This window comes from Ambystoma mexicanum, chromosome 11 (genome assembly GCF_040938575.1).
Source record: "Ambystoma mexicanum isolate Mex_15411 chromosome 11, UKY_AmexF1_1, whole genome shotgun sequence".
Classification (NCBI taxonomy): Eukaryota; Metazoa; Chordata; class Amphibia; order Caudata; family Ambystomatidae; genus Ambystoma; species Ambystoma mexicanum.
Genome location: NC_090934.1, coordinates 1,183,847,782 through 1,183,869,574, shown reverse-complemented (window position 1 = coordinate 1,183,869,574; position 21,793 = coordinate 1,183,847,782). Strand labels below are relative to the sequence as shown.

The window sequence follows — 21,793 nt, the reverse complement described above, 5'->3', positions numbered from 1 at the left end:
GTGTGGGTTCTGGAGATCATAACCCACGGCTACTGTCTTCCCTTTCGGCACAGGCCTCGCGACAATCCACCGGGGAACCTCTCTTTGCAGAGTCCGGATCCGCTCCTTGCGCAGGAAATTCAAGCCCTGCTGGAGAAAGGTGCCATAGAACTGGTGCCTGTAGCGGAGAGGTACAAGGGATGGTATTCCCCTTTATTTTTTGATTTCGAAGAAAGACGGGGAATTGAGACCCATCATGGACTTGCGCGGTTTGAAGAAATGTACGCTCACCTGATTCCCGCAGAGGCGCCGGTCTTGACTGGGCGAATACCGTATCTTCAAAGGTGATGTGTAACACACGGTTAGCTCTTTGGGCTGGACCTCTGTGCACTGTATGTCTGACTCGAAGAGTAAGATGTCTGCGGATAGAAAATACGGGATTAATGAACTGGGGTTATTGGGTGTCTCTCTCTTCTTCCCTTTCTCTTCTCCTGTAGAACCCCAAAGGTTAACGCTCTCACCTTAGGTAAGTGAACGCCGAGCTCTCCATCTGCCTCGGGGCAGGGTGCCGAAACCAGTTTCTTCACTGGATAAGGGTGCAGGCCTCTTGACCTCAGAGGACTGCTCTCCGTCGTTTACTACACGGATGGTAAGTTCCAAGTATTTCAAATGTCTTTAAAAGTCTTTTGTAATGATGTCTCTTGTCTTGCAGGGTTCCGGCGATGGCGGATGACGGGCTGAAGTGAGTTGAGGATGGAACCCGTGTGAGGAATAGAAGCGCCTGGAAGCACATAAGTAAGCGCTTGTTGCCTGCTTCACGATGCGCACTAACTGTCCTTTTATCTTGCAGGTACAAGTTCGGAGCTGCTGAAGGGTGCCGGAATACCCACTGGGTTCGGCGTGGGAAGGAGTAATGGCACGTGAGTAATAGTTACCCAATGTCTTTAAACGCACCTTCTTTTGTCTTTCAGATGCGGGATGCAGCGCCGAAGGCCTCCGGAGCGTGCGAAGAGTTGGTAAGCTTTTGTCTTTCAGATGCCGGAATGCAGTGCGAAGACCTCCGGAGCACGCGAAGAGTAGGTAAGCTTTTGTCTTTCAGATGCCGTAATGCAGCGCGAGGCGTTGGTGACAGCCGATGGACCAGGTAAGAGAAGCGCTGTCACTGAAGACCGTATTGCTAACCTGTTCTTTCTTGTCTTTATAGGTGTTGCTGAAGACTGGATTCAGGATGGTAAGCCTTTTTCCCTTAGGCCCAGGATCAGATGCAGAAGACACGATGAGCGTTCTGCTGCAGAGGATGCAGAATAACGCAAAGCAAGATTCATCCATCGGGTGTGGTTTAAATAGCCTCCTGTAGTGCTTAGGTGTCTCCTTCCACAGCCTCGCCTAGGTAAGAAAAGAGTTCCTGCTTTCCAGAAGAGTTCCAGTGTTCTGAACCTAGGGAGTGGCTCCTGCCCCACCCAACAGGAAAAGTAGTCCCAAACAGAAGAGGATTAGAGGCTCAACTGGCAGGTAAGTAAGCAGCATGGTCTGCTGCAGGTAAGTCCACCCAAGCATTATGAGCCCGGCGCTTCCAGCGCTGGGACTGGGCATATTTATGAGCCTGGTGCCACTGGCGCCAGGACAGGGTCCAAAAGGTCCCAATTGGGACTGGTTGGCACTCGGAACCTGGGTTATGGGTCTGCTTCCAAGGGAGTTGGGTAAGTCCTGACCTTTTGGAAGCAGAGATCATGACAACAAACTCCTCAGGAAGGACAAGTTCAAGATGGTTACTCTCTCTCAAGTCCTCCAGGCCCTTCAGCTTCAGGACTGGTTGGTGTCACTCGACCTCAAGGATGCTTACTTCCATGTGCCGATCCATCCCAAGCACAAGAAGTACCTGAGGTTCGCGGTTGGCGACTCGCACTTTCAGTTTCGGGTCCTGCCGTTCGGATTGACCTCCGCCCCGAGGGTTTTCACCAAGCTCATGGTGGTGGTGGCAGCGCATCTCAGGCAAGGGGGGATTCATGTCTACCCCTACCTGGACGATTGGTTGATCAGGGGGAGCTCTCCCGAGCAAGTCCTGGATCATCTGTCCGTCACCTGCCGCTCCCTTCACAGGCTGGGCTTCTCCCTCAATTTAAAGAAGTCCCATTTGACGCCAACACAGCGGCTCCAGTACATCGGAGCAGTGCTCGACACTTCCCTGGGGCAGTGTTTTCCTCCCCAGGTGAGGGCTCTTCACATTCAGCAGATGGTGCACAAGTTTCAGCATGCCCAGACGCTCCCAGCGTTCGAGTTCTTGAGGTTGCTCGGCCTCATGGCATCCTGCATTCTTCTGGTGCCAGAGGCTCGCCTGCGGATGAGATCTTTGCAGTGGGCGCTCAAGACGCAATGGTCGCAGTCCTCCGGCAGGATGTCGGACCCGGTTCAGGTGCCGCCCTCGGTCGCCCGGGACCTTCTGTGGTGGGCCGTCGAAGGCAACTTGATGAAGGGGGCTCCATTTCGGCTTCCCTGGCCGGAGGTGACGATCGTGACGGATGCATCCCTCATGGGTTGGGGAGCTCATGCCAACGGGCTGACAGTCAGCGGTCGTTGGTCTCCGTCGGAGTCCAGACTCCATATCAATCTGTTGGAGCTGAGGGCCGTCAGGCTAGCCCTGAAGGCTTTTCTGCCGACTATGCGTGGAAAGAGTGTCCTGATCCTGACGGACAACACAGTGGCCATGCACTACCTCAACAAAAAGGGGGGGGCAGGGTCACTTCCTCTGTGCAGGGAGGCGATGCAGCTCGAGTTCTGGGCCATCCAGCAGGAAGTTTCGATCTCGGCAGTTCATCTGGCCGGAGACGAAAACGTGACGGCGGACGCTCTGAGCAGGCAGAGCGCGATCTCTCACGAGTGGGAGTTGGCTCAGGAGATTCTCCTGGAGATCTTCGCCCTTTGGGGGACCCCTCAAGTGGATCTCTTCGCCTCCAGTGTCAACCGGAAGTGCGAAAGGTTTTGCTCGCGGGAATTTCCTCCAAAAGGAGCCTTAGGAGACGCGTTCGTGGTGGAGTGGTCGTTCCCGCTGCTGTACGCGTTTCCTCCAGTCCCCGTCATCCCGCAAGTACTGCGGAGGTTACGGAAGTTCGGTTCCCGGATGATCCTCATTGCTCCGGCGTGGGCTCGGAGGACGTGGTACCCGGACCTTCTCGACTTGTCCATCTGCCCTCCGCGTCGTCTTCCCTACCGAGACGATCTGCTCTCACGGGAGGGGGGTCAGGTTCTCCATCCAGAGGTCAGATCCCTCAACCTTCACGCTTGGCTTCTGAAAGGTTGAGGTATAAGGATTGGGACCTCCCTGAAGACGTGATGGAGGTGTTGCTTTCGGCCCGAAGGCCAGCAACAAAGTCTCTGTACCGTTGCCGTTGGCGTAAGTTCTGCGACTGGTGCCGAGTTCAGAATGTGGATCCTTTTGCATGTGACATCCCTTTTTACTTTCTTTGGCCCACAGGGGCTTGCAAGTGGGTACCATTAAAGGTTACCTGGCGGCGCTGTCCATCTTTAAGCGCTCGTCTGAAGAGTGTTCTTACTTTAAAATCCCTTTAATTTCACAGTTTCTGAAAGGGCTCACTAATGTGTTCCCTCCGTCACCTTTCCTGGTGCCCGGTTGGGATTTAAACCTTGTTCTTAAGTTTCTTATAGGGGCTCCGTTCGAGCCTTTACATTCTTGCCCTTTGAGGCTGTTAACTCTGAAAACTGTGTTTTTAGTTGCGGTTACTTCCGCTCGCAGAGTGAGTGAGTTATAGGCACTTTCAGTTAAGCCACCCTTCACTGTATTTCACAAGGACAGGGTTGTCCTTAGAGTTCATCCTTCTTTTCTTCCGAAGGTAGTGACGGAATTTCATTTGGCCCAGAAGGTTGTTCTTCCGGCATTCTATCCTCCTCCGCATCCTGGTAAGGAAGAGGAGAGGCTCCATAGGCTTGATCCTAGGAGAGATTTAAGCTTTTATGTTTCACGCATGTCCCGGGTCAGAGTGGGCGATCAACTCTTTATTGGTTACGCTGGAAAGCGTTTAGGGCAAGCTGTGACGAAACAGACTTTGTCTCGCTGGACTATTTTGGCCATCTCCGAGTGCTACCGCTTGGCGGGTAAGGCCCCACCGGCTGGCTTGCGGGCCCATTCTACCAGGGGTATGGCTGCGTCTACTGCCCTGCAGAGGGGTGTTCCTATTCGCAACATCTGTGATGCAGCCACCTGGGCTTCAGTACATACATTTGTACGTCACTATTCCCTCGATTCCATCCGAGCACAGGATCTGGCCTTTGGCAAGGCGGTCCTTTGCTCTGCTATTTGATTGGCTATTCTAAATTTTGATTCTAAATTCTTTCCCTCCTCCTTGCTCTGGTACTGCTTTGGGAGTCTGTCATAGATATGGAATACGTCGGAGGACCCAATCCCCTCGAAGAAGTTACTTTCTTACCTGGTAACGTTCTTTCGATGGGATGGTCCGACGACGTATTCCATATCGCTCCCGCCCTCCCTTCCCCACTGCAGAATTTCTTTTGCGATTGCAGCTTACGTTCCGCAAGGCTTTGTGTCTGACTGGCAGTTGACTAGTGTCACACCTTCTGGGGGAAAAAACTACAACTGAGGCTACGGGCGTCGTGCGTATTACTTATCACATCGGATGACGTCGGACGTCGGAGGAGGCCCTCGACGACGGCGCATCAACGTCATCGACGCAGGACGCAGACGCCGAAAAAAGTTTCCGAAGCAGCACAGCTGTGGTGATTACATGTCATAGATATGGAATACGTCGTCGGACCATCCCATCGAAAGAACGTTACCAGGTAAGAAAGTAACTTGTTCTTCTTGTAGGCTCATATCTAGTCAGTTGGGTTTTCAAGTAAGCAGGCTCTTTCCCATAATAGACGTTTGTGAAAAAGGGTGGCTGACTTGATGGTGGTAGTCTCTGTACCCGGGTAGAGACTGGGAACCAGTGCAAGGCCTGTCTACTGGCCAAGATGTGCTCTCACCCGGGAGATCCTCTTGATGATGTGAATTGTCATTTTGGATGATTGGAAGTTTTTGAAAACAGCTTTGGTTGGCGCCCATCAATGAAGCATTGCAGTTATCTATTTGAGAGAGTATGATGGCCCTTGCTATCGTGAGGCAAGTCATTTCAGGTAGTGTTGGCAGTTTCTTGAGATCTGGTTCACATGTGTCTCAGCACTAAGGTAGGATTCAAGGTAAATACCTAGGGTCTTGACTTTCCCTAGGACTGGGATGCTGCAGTCCTTGATTTTAAAACTGGAGTAGGCGGTATTCAATTTTTCCCTGGCTGAAGAGGATCCGTAGATCATTAGCTCAGTCTTTCCTCCATTCAGGCACATCCATTTCTCAGTCATCCAACATTCAATCGTACTGTATGTGATTTGGTGACTTGAACTGTCAGTATCATACTCCCCGCTGATTTCTAGTATCAGTTGGGTATTGTCCAAGTAATTGATAAAAAAAGACTCCCAGTCCCTTGAAGGCTACACAGTGGTCTGATGTATAGTTTGAAAATGGTGGGAGATATGCAGGCTCTTTGAGGCACACCACATAGGATTGAGGCCGATTTTAGATGAGGCATGTCCCCAGCATACTGTGGCTTCCTATGTGAGTGGAAGGACTGAATCCACTTGATAGATTGCTGAGCACAATTCTACATATCTGCCAATGTGTGGAGCAGGCGTTGATGGTCAAGAGGGTGTAACACCACTGATGGAAACAAAATAACTAATAGTCCCGTTTTCCCTCTATGCAGTAGTTCGGACATATGTATCTGGAGATCGAGTAAGGCCGTCTCCGTACTGTGGTCTGATCTAAAGCCCGATTGTCTTGTGTGTAGCTTGGAGGTCTCATCTAGATAACCCTAAAGTTGTAATGTTGTCAATTTGGCCGAGACCTTCAGAAGAAACTTGGAATTTGTAATGGGTCTCTGGGTTTTTGGTGTCATTTGGTTCCAACCCTATTTTCTTCACTAGTGGAGTAATGGTAACCACCTTGATGATATCCGGGACGTGATTGTGAAAGAAGGATGAATTTACAAATCTGGTACGAAAAGGGACAAAGAGGTCTTTATTGTCCATGATACGTTTGGCTGGAATTATATTCTCAGAGCACGATGTTGGGTGCATTGTGGCCAGAGTCTTTTACTTGTCAAGATTTGGGACAGGTTTAAAAAGGAATTCATTGTGGTCATTCTTTGGGATGACTCCGTGGTGGTGTCCGCCCCGACAGCTCTGATGAGCTTGCCTTCGGGTCAGCCTTAATTTTGTTATGGGACAAAGCTAGTTCATCTGCGAAAGCATCTGTACAGTCCTGATTTGTCGTGGAGATGGGCATGGAAAGTGATTTGGGCTTCAACATTTCGATGAGTTTTTTGGAGTTGTTGTTGGCTTCGTTTGTTTCGTTCATTGAAGACATTTTTTTTTTTGTATTCAATATGGCCAGTTTATAGGAGTGTTCCATGGTCTTCCAGTTGGCTTTGTTCAAGGTGGTCGGACCTTTTAATCAGCAGTACGCTGCGCGTCTTTTCTTTTTTCCGATTAGAGAGATCTACGGTGAACCACTTAGTGATCTAGATTTTCACTGGTCATTTTCCGCTAAAATAAGGCTACTTTGTTCAGCATTCCCATCAGGGTGTCTCAGCCGATAGACATTAATCTGCTTTCCCTAGAGGCGCTTGGAGAAGTGGATAAATCCCTATAAAAAAACCACGGGCTAATGAGGTTGGAAGTAGTTGTACCAGGTGCTGGACTAGGGACCGAAGACAGGAGCTGTGTTTGAGATGGCTGGAGGAGAGAGCAGGAGGCCTTGGATGGTAAACTGAACACAGGAGGCTTTAAGAGTGGTCCAGAGGGCTGGACCATACTGGAGCCAGGGGTTGGAGGAGGGCCCCAGGAAGAGCCAAAGGAGCTGGGACTGTTGGTAAGGAGTAATCAAATGGTGGCCACCGAGAGTAAAGGTGATCTGGGAGTGGAAGGTAAAAGGGATAAAGTAGGCGAGCATGGAACAGACCTTGGAGAGTGAGGAAAGTTGGGCCAAAAGGGGTAAAGGAAAGAGTAAGAGATGGTGGTAAATTAGTGATAGACATGTCCAAAGGGATTAAGAAGGTGATAGTTGAATGGAGGAGAAAGGTGTATCCAACGGGGTAAAGAAGATGATTGTGATAGAGCTCTAGAATAGGGAGATGGGTGTGCTCAACAAAGGTGAAGAGAGAGTTGGTCAAGGCTCTGAGAGACGAACGTAGCCCACGGGCGACGAAAGTAACGAAGTATAGAGGAGGTGACAAATACACCAGTGGTGGCTGTCAGGCTGAGAGGTCCTGTGTCCGCGGAAGCTGCTGAACCCCCGACAATCCCCCTGAAATGTAATTCCCAGAACTAGATTTCAATTCAGCTCTGCAAACTACACCCCAAAGGGAAAGGGGGAAGTGGATAACAAAACAACACCAGGCTGACTGCATCAAGGCTAACCAAAGCTGAACCTGCAGGGGATATAAGAAAAGCAGATACAAATCCTTTTATTACTTACTTAACCTTAGGAGTGGGAAAGACTTTAAATCCTTAACTAATAATTATGAATCATACCTGGTGGTTCTTCTCTTGAAATTTCTTAGAGAAGCTTGTAAAGAAGCTGAAAATCTCTCTTACTTGAGACTCTTGAAATTCACAGCAACTTCTTAATTTGGGCAAATCTGGAAAGTTTTGTTCTTTGCCTTTTTTCCAAAATTCACTAGTTGTCCAGTTAAATTGTCTTTATTTTTTCTTTCTTTTTCTTTCAAACTTTTCTTTTGTTTTCAAACTTTTTACAATTCAATAAAGTTTGTGAATTCTCAAAGAAACACGTGCTAAACACACGCGGATTATTTCAATACAGATGAATTGCACGTTGAAAACTTCCCGCGTTGAAGAACACGTGCACTGTAAGCAAAGTCCACGCGCAGAAAACACACGCGCTTGCCAAAACACACCAAGCAGAATTCACGCGCAAACGAGATCACGCGCAGAAAACACATGCGCTAGTAAATTCCTGCGCTGATGAATTTCCGCGCCTATTCACACGCGCCTTATAACCCACGCGCAAAGAGTTCAAATGCGATCGAGTACACGCGTTAAAAAGGACACGCGCAAGTAACCACATGCGCAGTTGAGTTCTCGCGCTGAAGCACACGCGCTTGAAAACACACGCGCTATAGAGTTCTCATGCGGCAAACAGATTATCGCGCCAGGAAGAACACGTGCTGGAAACGCACACGCTTTAGAGTTCTCACGCGACAAACGATTCTCACGCTAAGAAGCACCCGTGCTGGAAAACACACGCGCTATAGAGTTCTCACGCGCCGAGCCGATTCTCGCGCTAGGAATCACACGCGCTATAGAGTTCTCACGCGACGAACAGATTCTCGCGCTAGGAAGCACACGCGCTGGAAAACACACGCGCAGTTGAATACTCTCGCACGCGCAAAGGTTCAACGATAGTTTCAGATTACACGTAGTACGCGTTTTACAAATAGCGTTCAAGCGCACTCGGAGAGTTCAATAATATAAATTCAAAGGTAACATTTTACGATTTCTCAAGTAAATGTCATTAAGATAAACAGAGCTGCAGTTAAAACAGTCACTTATCTCCAGAACGATTTCTTAAGGATCTTCAGAGTTTCCTGTCTTCAAAACGAATTCCTGACAGCTAGCTTCTCCTGAAACCCCCAAGAAAGTAGCTGCTCAACTGCTAACGCCTGAAGGATAAAAATCCACCAGGCCCAAGTCGAAAGCAAGAGCAGCCACTAAACACGTCCTCTTAGCTGGGGTTTAGATGATGAAAGGCAAAGAGTGACAGTTTAGAATGTTCATTGTTGTTCAGCAGTGTTTTCTAACCAATCGGAGCTGTCACTGTGAGACTCCATTTTGCCTTGGGTCAGAACCAGGATTCTGAATCAGCAAGTTAAGGCCAAACCAACTACAATAGAAAACTTCCCACCCACACAAGGCTAATCTAAAAAGGATAATAAAAGAGAAATAATGGGAAAGAAACTTGAATAAGGGAAAATAGCCTGAATAGGGGAAGGAAACCTGACAGTACCCCCTCCTAATGCCCAGTCTCTGGGCCTACCTTAGGTGGATTTTTAGCATGAAACTTAGCAACTAAACGGGGGGCATGTACATCAACTGAATCTTCCCATGATGGTTCTTCAGTTCCATATCTCTCCCAATCAATTAAATACTGCAACCTTCCCCTCACTTTCCTGGAATCCAAAATTTGTTTAACCACAAATTCCTCAGATGAATCCTCTAAAATCACAGGGGAAGGTGGTGTTCTAAATCTAGTTCCTGAACAAACTGGTTGTAAAAGGCTAACATGGAAAGTAGGATGTACCTTCAAATGCTTGGGTAATTTCAATCGTACTGCCACAGGGTTGATGATTCGCTCTACCTCGAATGGGCCTACAAATCGTGGACTGAATTTATTCTTCCCCTTAATTTTTAGGTACCGGGTAGAAAGCCAAACTAAGTCTCCCACCTTATATTCAGGACCAGCCTTCCTTCTCAAATCAGCACACCTTTTATATTTCAACTTGTTTTCTCCCAGCACCTTTTTTGCTCTATCCAAGTTATTCTTCATTACCAACAAACGATCTTCCACTCTTGGATTCCCGGAATCCTCCAACACCTCAAAACTCAGAAAGCGAGGATGAAACCCACGACCCAAAAAAGGGGACATAGAAGTAGCATCTTTACCACAATTGTTGTAAGAGAATTCTGCCAACCATACCAAATCCACCCATTCCTCTCCAGCTTGTAAATGACACCTTAAAAACTTCTCCAATTCCTGATTTACTCTCTCCACTTGTCCATTACTCTCCGGATGATACCCAGAAGTCAAACTAACGTCCACCCCAAGTTTCCTACAAAAGGCCCTCCAAAATTTTGAAATAAATTGAGATCCCCTATCAGAGATAACTTGACTTGGGAGTCCATGTAGTCGAACTACACCTTGCAAAAAACTATGAGCCAGTTTTTCCGCGGTAACCTCTCCCTCCATTGGTAAAAAATGCGCTTCTTTAGTAAGAAGATCCACCACAGCAAGAATGGTAGTACAACCCTTATCTTGAGGGAGATCAACAATGAAATCCATAGAAATAGTGTGCCAAGGACGAGGAGGAACAGGCAACGGCTCCAATAAACCATGCGGCTTCCCAACTTGACTTTTTGCTTGTGCACAGACTACACAAGTTTTAACAAAGTTCAATGTGTCTTGGCAAATTTTTTCCCACCAAAAATTTCTTCGAACCAATTCCAGAGTTTTTCTGAAACCAGGATGTCCTGATAAAATGGATTCATGGCAATTTCTCAAAACCTTTTCTTTTAACTCTTCAGTAGGTACATAAAGCTTGTTATCAAAAAAAGGAAGATCGTCTTTCAAACTTCTGGCTGGATCCAGTCTCACCCACTCCATCTTCTGCAAGGACATATTCTGGCGAACTTCATTCAAAAAATCCATTTCTTTAATGGCTCCGGCTAACAAAAAACGTTCTGGAGCAATTAGAGGTTCTGGCTCCAGAATCTCTCTCTCCTCACTACCAGGAAATTAGCGGGATAAGGCATCAGCTTTTTTGTTCTGACTTCCGGGTTTAAAAGTCACAATGAAATCATAATCGGCAAAGAATAAGGACCAACGAAGTTGTCGTGGAGACAAGGTTCTTGCAGATTTTAAAAACAATACATTTCGATGATCAGTAAGAACCGTTACCGTATGTCTTGCCCCTTTCAGAAAATGTCTCCATTCTTCAAAAGCGGACTTTATTGCTAATAGTTCACGATCTGCAATTGTGTAGTTCACTTCAGCAGCAGAAAACTTCCTAGAAAAGAATGCAACTGGATGTAGTTGACCAGTAGTTTGATTCCTTTGAGAAAGCACCGCCCCCAATGCTAAATTTGAAGCGTCCGCCTCCACAAAAAAAGGTTTAGAGAGATCAGGATGAATTAGAATCGGACTAGAAGTACATTTTTGTTTTAACTCTTGAAAAGCTTTTTCTGCTTCAAGGTCCCAGTCAAATTTCACTCCTTTTTTCAAAGGTCTCGTTATAGGAGCAACCAACCGAGGAAAAACCTTCGATAAATCTCCTATAAAAATTGGCAAACCCTAAGAAACTTTGTATTTCCTTAACCTTAGTAGGAGAGGGCCATTCAAGAACTGCTTGAACTTTTTTAGGATTCATTTCTAAACCCTTAGGTGAAATTATAAAACCTAAAAACTCCACAGAATCTGTATGGAATTGACTTTTTTCCAATTTGGCAAACAAATGGTTTTCTCGTAGCTTTTGTAAGACTAAGCGCACACGTTTCTGATGTTGATCCAGGTCAGAAGAGAAAATCAAAATATCATCGATATACACAACAAAAATATCCAGGTATTCTCTAAAAACCTCCAATAAAAAATTGGAAAGCCGCTGGAGCATTACATAAACCGAATGGCATAACTTTGTATTCAAACAGCCCAAACCTGGTCTTAAACGCTGTCTTCCATTCGTCCCCTTCCTGCACACGCACAAGATGGTAAGCTCCTCTCAAATCTAATTTAGAGAAAATATTTGCTCCTTGTATTTGATTAAGCATTTCCGAGATGAGAGGAAGAGGATACCGGTTCTTAACAGTGACTTTGTTAACTGCTCGATAATCTATGCAAGTTCGAAGCGTTCCATCCGGTTTTGGTACAAAAAATAAAGGAGAGGACGCCGGTGACTTAGAATCATGAATAAACCCTTTGGCCAAGTTTTCCGACAAATATTCTTTTAAATAATCATTCTCTTTCTCTGTAAGAGCATATACTCTACTACTAGGCAAAATTGTTCCTGGCTCCAGCTCAATTTTACAATCAAAGGGCCTATGGGGTGGTAATTCTCCTGCCACTTTCTCATCAAATACATCCCAAAAATCTTTGTAACACTGGGGAAGTTGACCCACTACAGCTCCCACATCATGACATCCAATTCCAGTCTCAGCCATAAAACTAGACACGGAATTACTTTGTTTAACATTTTCCTCAAAGAGACTTCCTGAAAAGCAATTCTCTTTACAAAAATCTGACTGCATGTCAATTGTCCTAGCACTCCAATCAATCAGAGGATTATGGAGAGTAAGCCAAGGCATACCCAAAATAATCTTTAACAAAGGAGCATCAATAACTCGAACAAAATTATCTCTCTGTGACCTCCTGATAACTCCAAAGTTAAAGAACCGGTCCTGTGAGTAATAGGACCAGAAGATAGAGACGTACCATCAACAGCCCTAGCCTGCTCTACAACCTCCTTCTGAAGAATTGGAATTCCCAAAGATTTTGCCAGACCCCAATCCATGAAATTCCCGGTGGCACCAGAGTCAAGAATAACGGGACCATTTCCCTTACACTCCAACTCAAAGAACAAGGATACATTTACGGTTATATGGGGAACCGCTGTCTGCACAGTATTGGCGATCTGTTGTACCTTGACCGCTGAAGTAGAAGTCTTCTTGGGAGTGTAAGGACAGTTCCCTAAAAAGTGCCCACCTCTTCCACAATATAAACACAGATTGTTCTCTCCTCCTAGCCTTTTCTTCCACGGTTAAAGGACCTCGGACCCTGGGAGGTGGATTATTCCCTTTGGATCTGCTCTCTACTTTAGATCTATCCACTCTAACTAGAGACTTTACGTCACTCTGACAATGACGCCTCTCTGCCTTCCTTTCACTCAAACGAAAGTCCAATTGAATAACCAAATCAATCAGACCTTCACAAGTAGAAGGGCGTTCAACCACTCCAGACAATGCATCCTTTAACTCATCTCTAAGGCCCCGATAAAACGAGGCCTGTTTATCCTCGGGCCACTTGCTTTCTAACACAAGGGGCTTAAATTGTGTTATATAAGCAATCAAGTCTGTATTACCTTGTTTGAGTTCTAAAAGTTCACCATCCACTTCCAGAGATAACTGTCTTCTATCAAACATCTTTCGGAATATCTCTAAAAAACTGGTGTAATTTCCTAAAACCGTACTCTTTTGACTCACCAACAACCCAGCCCAAGCAAATGCCTCCCCAGAGAGAAAGGACAACATAAAAGTTATCTTAGATGCATCCGAGGGAAATAATTTTGGTCTACTCATAAAATGTAATTCACATTGCGTCAAAAACACCCTAAACCTCTTGGGATCCCCATGATAACGTTCTGGAGGCGCCAGAGGAACTGGCATAATTAAACTCCTTACCCCTTCTGCCACTGGAGGCGCCCGTTGTATTTGAGGTAATTGATCTCCACCTTCCCTTTCTAACTCAGGTGGAGAACCAGCGCCCCCTGAAACCTCATCCTCTCTCCTTTCTCCCCTCTGTTGAATTTGTGTTACTTTAACACTCAAGTCATCCACCTTTTCATCCCGAGATATTTTCAACTCCTCCCGTAACTCCCTGATCAAAGATCCTAACGCCTCCATGGATTCGTCGGGGTTCATGACAGCTCGGGCGGACAAAATTATTGGCCTTTCATTCTGTCAGGCTGAGAGGTCCTGTGTCCGCGGATGCTGCTGAACCCCCGACAATCCCCCTGAAATGTAATTCCCAGAACTAGATTTAAATTCAGCTCTGCAAACTACACCCCAAAGGGAAAGGGGGAAGTGGATAACAAAACAACACCAGGCTGACTGCATCAAGGCTAACCAAAGCTGAACCTGCAGAGGATATCAGAAAAGCAGATACAAATCCTTTTATTACTTACTTAACCTTAGGAGTGGGAAAGACTTTAAATACTTAACTAATAATTAAGAATCATACCTGGTTCTTCTCTTGAAATTTCTTAGAGAAGCTTGTAAAGAAGCTGAAAATCTCTTACTTGAGACTCTTGAAATTCACAGCAACTTCTTAATTTGGGCAAATCTGGAAAGTTTTGTTCTTTGCCTTTTTTCCAAAATTCACTAGTTGTCCAGTTAAATTGTCTTTATTTTTTCTTTCAAACTTTTCTTTTGTTTTCAAACTTTTTACAATTCAATAAAGTTTGTGAATTCTTGAATAAACACGTGCTAAACACACATGCAGATTATTTCAATACAGATGAATTGCACGTTGAAAACTTCCTGCGTTGAAGAACACGCGCAGTGTAAGCAAAGTCCACGCGCAGAAAACACACGCGCTTGCCAAAACACGCCAAGCAGAATTCACGCGCAAACGAGATCACGCGCAGAAAACACATGCGCTAGTAAATTCCTGCGCTGATGAATTTCTGCGCCTATTCACACGCGCCTTATAACCCACACGCAAAGAGTTCAAACGCGATCGAGTACACGCGTTAAAAAGGACACGCGCAAGTAACCACACGCGCAGTTGAGTTCTCGCGCTGAAGCACACGCGCTTGAATACACACGCGCTATAGAGTTCTCACGCGGCAAACAGATTATCGCGCCAGGAAGAACACGCGCTGGAAACACACGCGCTATCTCACGCGACGAACAGATTCTCGCGCTAAGAAGCACCCACGCTGGAAAACACGCGCGCTATAGAGTTCTCGCGCGGCGAGCCGATTCTCGCGCTAGGAATCACACGCGCTGGAAAACACACGCGCTATAGAGTTCTCACGCGACGAACAGATTCTCGCGCTAGGAAGCACACGCGCTGGAAAACGCACGCGCAGTTGAATACTCTCGCACGCGCAAAGGTTCAACGATAGTTTCAGATTACACGTAGTACGCGTTTTACAAATAGCGTTCAAGCGCACTCGGAGAGTTCAATAATATAAATTCAAAGGTAACATTTTACGATTTCTCAAGTAAATGTCATTAAGATAAACAGAGCTGCAGTTAAAACAAAGTCACTTATCTCCAGAACGATTTCTTAAGGATCTTCAGAGTTTCCTGTCTTCAAAACGAATTCCTGACAGCTGATAGCTTCTCCTGAAACCCCCAAGAAAGTAGCCGCTCAACTGCTAACGCCTGAAGGATAAAATCCACCAGGCCCAAGTCTAAAGCAGGAGCAGCCACTAAACACGTCCTCTCAGCTGGGTTTTAGATGATGAAAGGCAAAGAGTGACAGTTTAGAATGTTCATTGTTGTTCAGCAGTGTTTTCTAACCAATCAGAGCTGTCACTGTGAGACTCCATTTTGCCTTGGGTCAGAACCAGGATTCTGAATCAGCAAGTTAAGACCAAACCAACTACAATAAAAAAAACTTTCCACCCACACAAGGCTAATCTAAAAAGGATAATAAAAGAGAAATAATGGGAAAGAAACTTGAATAAGGGAAAATAGCCTGAATAGGGGAAGGAAACCTGACAGTGGCTAGGGAAGGAGAGAATTCAGGATAAGAGACCTGGAATTTGTAAACCGTCTGATCAGAGAGATTGACAGGGGGCCAAAGGCAGGCAGAGTTGGTTAGTTGATGGGGCGATAGGAAGAAGAGTTGGCCACCCCCTCACCATACCAAACTTCCCTGACCAACATCCTTGACTCTGGGAAGTGGCAAGATTGATACCTAGGCCCCTGCTTCCCTTGACATAGGAGAGTAAGTACTACAAAGGGGTGGACTACCCTGAAGACCACACCAAGGGAGTCCCTGTGTCATGCATTACCCCCAGCGGACCAGCAAGGGAGAAGTAGAAGCAAAAAGACGTCTGTGTAAAAATAGTGGTTAACTCCGCCCTTGGGAAGCTTGGTGGCTGGAATGCCGGAGGATCTCGAGACATTTCTGTTTTGTGGAAGTCATTTCCTTGGTCGCTAATTTCACTTTCCAGGAGGGGAACCCTGGTACCCTGAGACTTGGAGACATTGTGAATGCCATGAATTCTAATTAGAAACCACAGAACCTATCCTGATGCTTTTTCAACTACACTTTACATACCTGTTTTTTATTTTGCCCCGCACACTTAGTCACAAAATGAACCACTTTAAATTTTACATTTAAGTTTTCTGTGTTGGTTTCCTCTGATTCCCATCACCTATGTGACGTGCTGAATTGTGATACCGATCTCCAGACTTTCCATTATCCTCTGTGCCATGATTTTATGTTTTGCTTCCAGCAGCATTTTCAGTACCAACATTTTTGTCCAAAGGCTCTCATTAGTTAATTGCATTTAGGATTAGTGTTTCTGTATGAACCTGGCCATTTTGTACCCTTTAACTCTGTTCAGTGAGCTATGTTGAAATAAATGATCACAGTCCCCATGCTTCTCTTTACTGTTGTATTGGGTATTTGCATACTTGATCGAAAAACATTTGACCTTTTCCATTTGACCCAAAAAATGGTATCGTTCTTTAGGTGAAATTAAATTCAATAAAAATATGGGGAGGGGTAAGGAAATAGGTTAAGGGGGGGGGAATGAAGGGATGCAGGGGGTCTCCCCCCGCATTTTCAACCAAAAAAACGACCAAAACAAATAAAGGTCAAATATTTTCGATCAAGTAGACCTAAACCGTTGTATTTTTCTCATTTTACTATTCTCATTATGCACTTTATCCTATGGTATGTCTTCTTCCACCTGGAGTGTGCACCTCTGTATTAGTTTAATATCTTCCCTTTCAAGTCCACATAATTTGAATGTATCAATCCTCTTTCCCTTGCAGGACGGATAGCTCTTTCAATTTCTTCGTTTTCTTCTTCATATTCTTCTGCCAGATTGTCATCTACATCATCCAGACTATTGGCATTTCCGGCTGGGGCGTCAGGTGAGTTCTTTCTTTTTTTTTTCCTCCATTATATTCGTTTTTGCAGCTGCGTTACAATAAACGCAACATCTTGTGAAAAATAGCTTGGAAGCCATTTCCACCCTCACCTTTCTTACCATCCCTCCCCCCTGGCAAAGCACAACGAGATATTATCAAGACTTATGTAACACGGTACACTTCTAAGCAATGGCCAACAATGTTGAGTTTTTATGGGCATATCGGGAGTCTAAAATCAGCTTGAGAAAATTCAGGACATCCCTCCATTCCCCGCTAAAAAGTATTTGGCCTTTAGAATGCAGTGCGTTACCTGTTCTAATGTCCCAATTTCCTAAATTCTGTGCAACCGTTCTTGAAGAATTGACACATCTCCCCCTTCCATTTTTGAGCTATGAGCAACAGCGCAGCTATGATCAATATTGCAAGAGCTCCATGGATTGCATTCACTTTGACGAAGGCAGGAACATTTTCTGAAGTCTAACGGGCGTATAGTTACATCATTTTATACCATATTTCCTGTGTTTGCATAGCTTTCATTTACCTCAGTCTATTCCACAACAATTTTTGTTTCCCATTTTTCCAATGGAATATCTTTCCCTGTAGACTGCTCCCAGGAACTCCTGTTCACATTTCTTGATTGCCTACATTAGCGAGTATCCCATAAATGTCTGTAATCGCCCCTTTCGCCCCTTCATGTGTAATTATACATTTCTTGAACTGGGTCAATATTCTAATGGCGGATTGTTTAATATCCACATTAGAGACCCAGTGTCTTAATTGGAAGTAATGTAGATGTTCCTTTCCATCAAGGGTAAAGCATTGCTTACACTTTGGGAAAGCTATAATTTCCAGTGAATCAGTCATTTTATTTGAGGCATCCCCCAGGTGAGTCCTTTCAATTAGTATTATTGTGACCATCATCCCACACAACTGCTTTAACTGGCACACCCAAAGGGAAGACTGGGAAGTTTGTTGCAGGGGGAGGGAATGAGTTGGTACGTATCTACAGCACCTTTTGCAAAATGTAATCTCTAGGCACCAATATTCATTTGTTGTAAAAAAAAAAATAATTCATTTGCGGAAGTGACAAGTGATGGGCATTGTACTTTTTCAGAAAACCGAACAATGGTCAATAATCGTGTTAACTAGACCTATTATGTTGGGCTCAAAAACTCAACCTTGACTAGAGTGCTGGAACACAAGATCACCAATGTGTGGTAGGCGGGGACTGATATGTCAAGGGAGGCAATGGAGATAGAGGTGGGCCTGAAAGGTGGGGCGGACAGTTGGCACTACTCAACCAGGGTAGACCCTCAGCCATTCCAAGGTGGGTAGATTATTTTATTTATTGAGCATTTATAAGGGGCACTGTACAACAAAAAGTGTGTCGAGATGCACAAGGCTACGAAGGAGAGGGGGGCAGGTGGAATGAACAGGGCATATAAACAGTAACAGCCCTACTTGGCCTTGTGATATTCGGGTCGTGCAGGTGCAGGGAGAAGTGCTGGTGGTAGAGGGGAGGGGAGGGGATGGGAGGGATGTGGGAGAGTAATGGGGATGGGCCCAGCCCATGGGCCAAGCAAGTGCCCAGGGGAATGGTCTGCAATGGGTCAGACAAGTGCTCAGGGGAGAGGGGGGGACAAGGGAGGGCCACAGTCCAAGTGCGAGAGAGGGGGTGGGGGGGTGGTAAGGACTGGGGGGGGGAGGGGTGCCCAGCCATCAGGTTGGGCAGGGAACGAGACAAGGGGGAGGGCAAGGTATGGGCTCAGCCCATGGGCCAGGCAAGTGCTGGTTAGAGGATGCTGGTGGAGACTGCTCATAGAGGGCCTAGTACACTGTGACTCATGAGTGCACTGGGCTATCCGTCACAGTGGTAGGAGGGGGCCATTTCAGCAAGGGAGGGGGGAAAGAGGTAGAGAATAGTAGTCTTTAGAAGCTTGTGGAACATAAGGAGGTCCGACTGAAGTCTGAATTTGATCCTTGGAGGAGCCAGTGGGGAGATTTAAGGGCTGGAGAGATGCGGCCCTGGGGCTTGAGGCCAAGGAGAAGTCTCTGTCCTATTCTGGATAAGTTGAAGAGGCGAAGAGTGGAAAGAGGTAGATTGAGGAAGAGGTTATTGCAGTAGTCCAACCTAGAGAGAACCATAGCTCTGGAGACATTGAGGTTCTGGGGGAAGTAAGGAAAGGGAGAATAACTCTGAGGAGGTGAAGCTAAAAGTGGGTCTTCTTGGCAAGGTCAGTAATGAGGGGAGAAGGATAGAAGAGAGTCAAAGATGACACCAAGGTGTTTAGCCTCACAAGATGGTGAGGGGAGGGGCCCCCAAGGATGGTGCCATAGAGGATGAGAAGCAGGGGACCCTGTTATAACGAGAAGGATCTCACTCTTACTGTCATTAAGACCGAGATCAATAGCTTAGCAATCAGGAATGAGAGAGGAGGAAGAGTGGGGGGCACTTCAAGGAGAGCGTAGTGTCAGCAGCATAACACTGGGAATGAGGAGAGGAGGAGGAAATCAAGCGGGCCGAAGGGGCAAGATAGTTGAGCCACGGCAATAGTATAGAGCCTTGAGGGATGCCGCAGGTAGAGTGAGAGATGGAGGAGAGGAAGGGGCCCAGTTGCACCTGGGAAACACTACTGTGCCAAGGTAGATGGTGGAATGAGGCATGTCCTGACCTAGATGTCAGCAGTATACCTATAGGAAACACAAACTGGGAATTGAACAGGGGACAAGAGTCATGGAGTTACATAGGCATGCATGTAGCCTTGTATGAATATTTGAGAGATGGGTACTGGCCAGAGGGGTGTGGGAGTGTACAGCAGTTGCTTTTTGAGTATGCCCTTATAGTTTCACAGGGAGGAAGACGATGGATATAATTTCTGTTGGATGAAACGTCCTTGTGCATAAGTTGATGTCAATGCTATTCTGGTCAGAAAAAGGTTGGAGCAAGAAGGATGGGCAGGATTAGTTGTAACCAGCCCCTTCATTCATAACAAACCTGCGTAAGGCATGAATGAAGTCTGTGTACTTGCTCCCACTCTCATGGCTGCCATACACAGTGGGGGTTAATCTGTAGAATACTGTAGGTGTGTCGGAGGCTTCATAGATGAGTGCCCGGGAAAGTGAAGTACCCTGAGGAATCCTGGATACATGTGGTCCAAGATTGATAACCTACATTTGCATAGTTCTGCTCATTGTGCCCTCACAAGAGATGTAGAATATGTAACCCGATGGAGCAAAAGGCCATGATTCGCTCTGCCAAAGGCAAAATGTGATTTTTGTTTGTTTGGTTTGTTTCTTTTATTTATTTCTATAGTGCACCAAACCCAGAGGTTTCTGGGCGCATTGGAACAGTTACAAGTATTGCATAATAGGCATGATCACACATTACAGAGAAGTACAATGAAGCAGTGATTGGATCAATAGGATGCAGGCGATGAACGGACATAATAACATCACTAGCAGTACAATGAGAAATAGTAAAGTATACAGTAGGATACCGAAGGGGTGGTGAGATTGTCTTTCTTGACGAGCAGAGATGTCATAGTTGCCTACAAGGGGGACACACACAATTGTGTAAATACACTCTGATAGCAGTTCATATTTTCCACCAATAGCCTTCCCAGCATGGTGGTCAGCCAAAGTAGGTTTAGGAGGCTTCATTATCATGAAGATCTCCTCTTGCGTGGGTTTCTTCTTTTTTTTAAAACTTTTATTTATTCAGCTTGGCAGCATAGGTACAGGTGAGTTACACACATGGCATATACAATCGGAGCAAAAAAGCAGTACACATGAGTAGAACAAATGAGACGATCAGTTTGTACACATGGGGGATACATTCAAGGTGGATGCGGGGTTGAGGGGGAGGCATTTCAGGAGGTAGAAGGGGAGTGGCGAGGGGGGGAGGGCTGGGGATGAAGGTCCTGAGTCCGTATCCGCAGGAGACATTTATGAACAAAACTTTAACCAGATATCTCTAGACCTGGAGTGGCGGGCCGGTGTAGCGCCCATGATTCCTCGGCGTCCGAAGCCCATGTGACCGCTTTGAGCCACTGTGCGTGAGTAGGTGCGGTGGGCCGGAGCCAGCAGAGTAGGATGGAACGCACTGCAAGTAGCATAGAGGCCAGCCAGTTTCCTAGAATCACGGTGGATTGCTGAGAAGTCGTGAAAGACACCTCATTGGGGATGGGGTGATGGGATGTTCGAGGATAGCTGATATTGTAGCGCACACTGCATCCCAGAATGGAGTGAGTCGAGGGCAGGACCAGATCATATGGATATAGCCAGCGTCGTTGCAGCCGCACCTGTGGCACCTCGGGGAGAGATCATTCGAGATGTGATGAAGCCTGGTCGGGGTGTAATGGTACCTGTGGAGTAATTTGGATCATTTTAAAGCGGAGTTAAAGGAAACCCCATGGGTGCGTGCGCACATGTGGGCCCATCGTTCGTCGGTCATTTCCAGTCCGAGGTCAGCCTCCCAAGTGTTTCTTATTTTGGCAAGTGGGGGGGGGGTGATCTGGTCTGCACCAATTGGTAAAGTCTGGAGATTTTGCCTCTCATGGGGGAGGGTGAGGACAGTTCCGTAATCGCATGTTCATCAGGTGGTAGCGCGGGGAAGGTCCGGTATTTGTGCTTAAGGATTTTTCTGAGGGACGAGTATTGGAGCCAGGCGGAAGGTCTCCGCCTCAGAGACAATTGAAGGTCCAGCCACTCTATGAAATTGCCCTGTTCAAAGATGTCCCGTAGCAATTCATATCCCGCCTCTACCGACCGGCGAACGATGGAGGGGGGTACTTGTGGGACCTCTGGTAGGAAATTCCAAAGTGGTAGGTTACCATGAAAGGGATAGGGGATGCCCAACAGTTGCCAAGTTTTGGATGAAGCTAATGATGTACAAGTCGCTGGGTCAAGTGAGTTTAGTACCTGTGGCATGGGTGTGATCACCAGGGATCAGATGTCAGTCACTTACTGATAACTTTTCAAGCCTGACGTGGGGCGGGGGGTCCGGCGTGTTAAACCAGTGTGCGGTATGTTGGAGTTGAGCCACCAGCCAGTACTTGAGGAAGTCCGGAGCCCCGAAGCCACCAGACTCCATCGGGGCAGCTAGAGTCTTAAGTTTAAGCCGGACCGC

At 46.4% G+C, this 21,793-nt stretch overlaps 1 protein-coding gene across 1 annotated transcript in view; it reads left to right on the top strand.

Moving 5' to 3' along the window:
• SCAMP2 (secretory carrier membrane protein 2) overlaps positions 1 to 21,793 on the top strand; it is a 438,214-nt gene that overhangs the window by 260,818 nt on the left and 155,603 nt on the right. Inside the window, exon 7 of the mRNA XM_069624513.1 lies at positions 16,567 to 16,668. Within this exon, the coding sequence (XP_069480614.1) occupies positions 16,567 to 16,668 (102 nt within the window). The remainder of the gene's footprint in view (positions 1 to 16,566; positions 16,669 to 21,793) is intronic.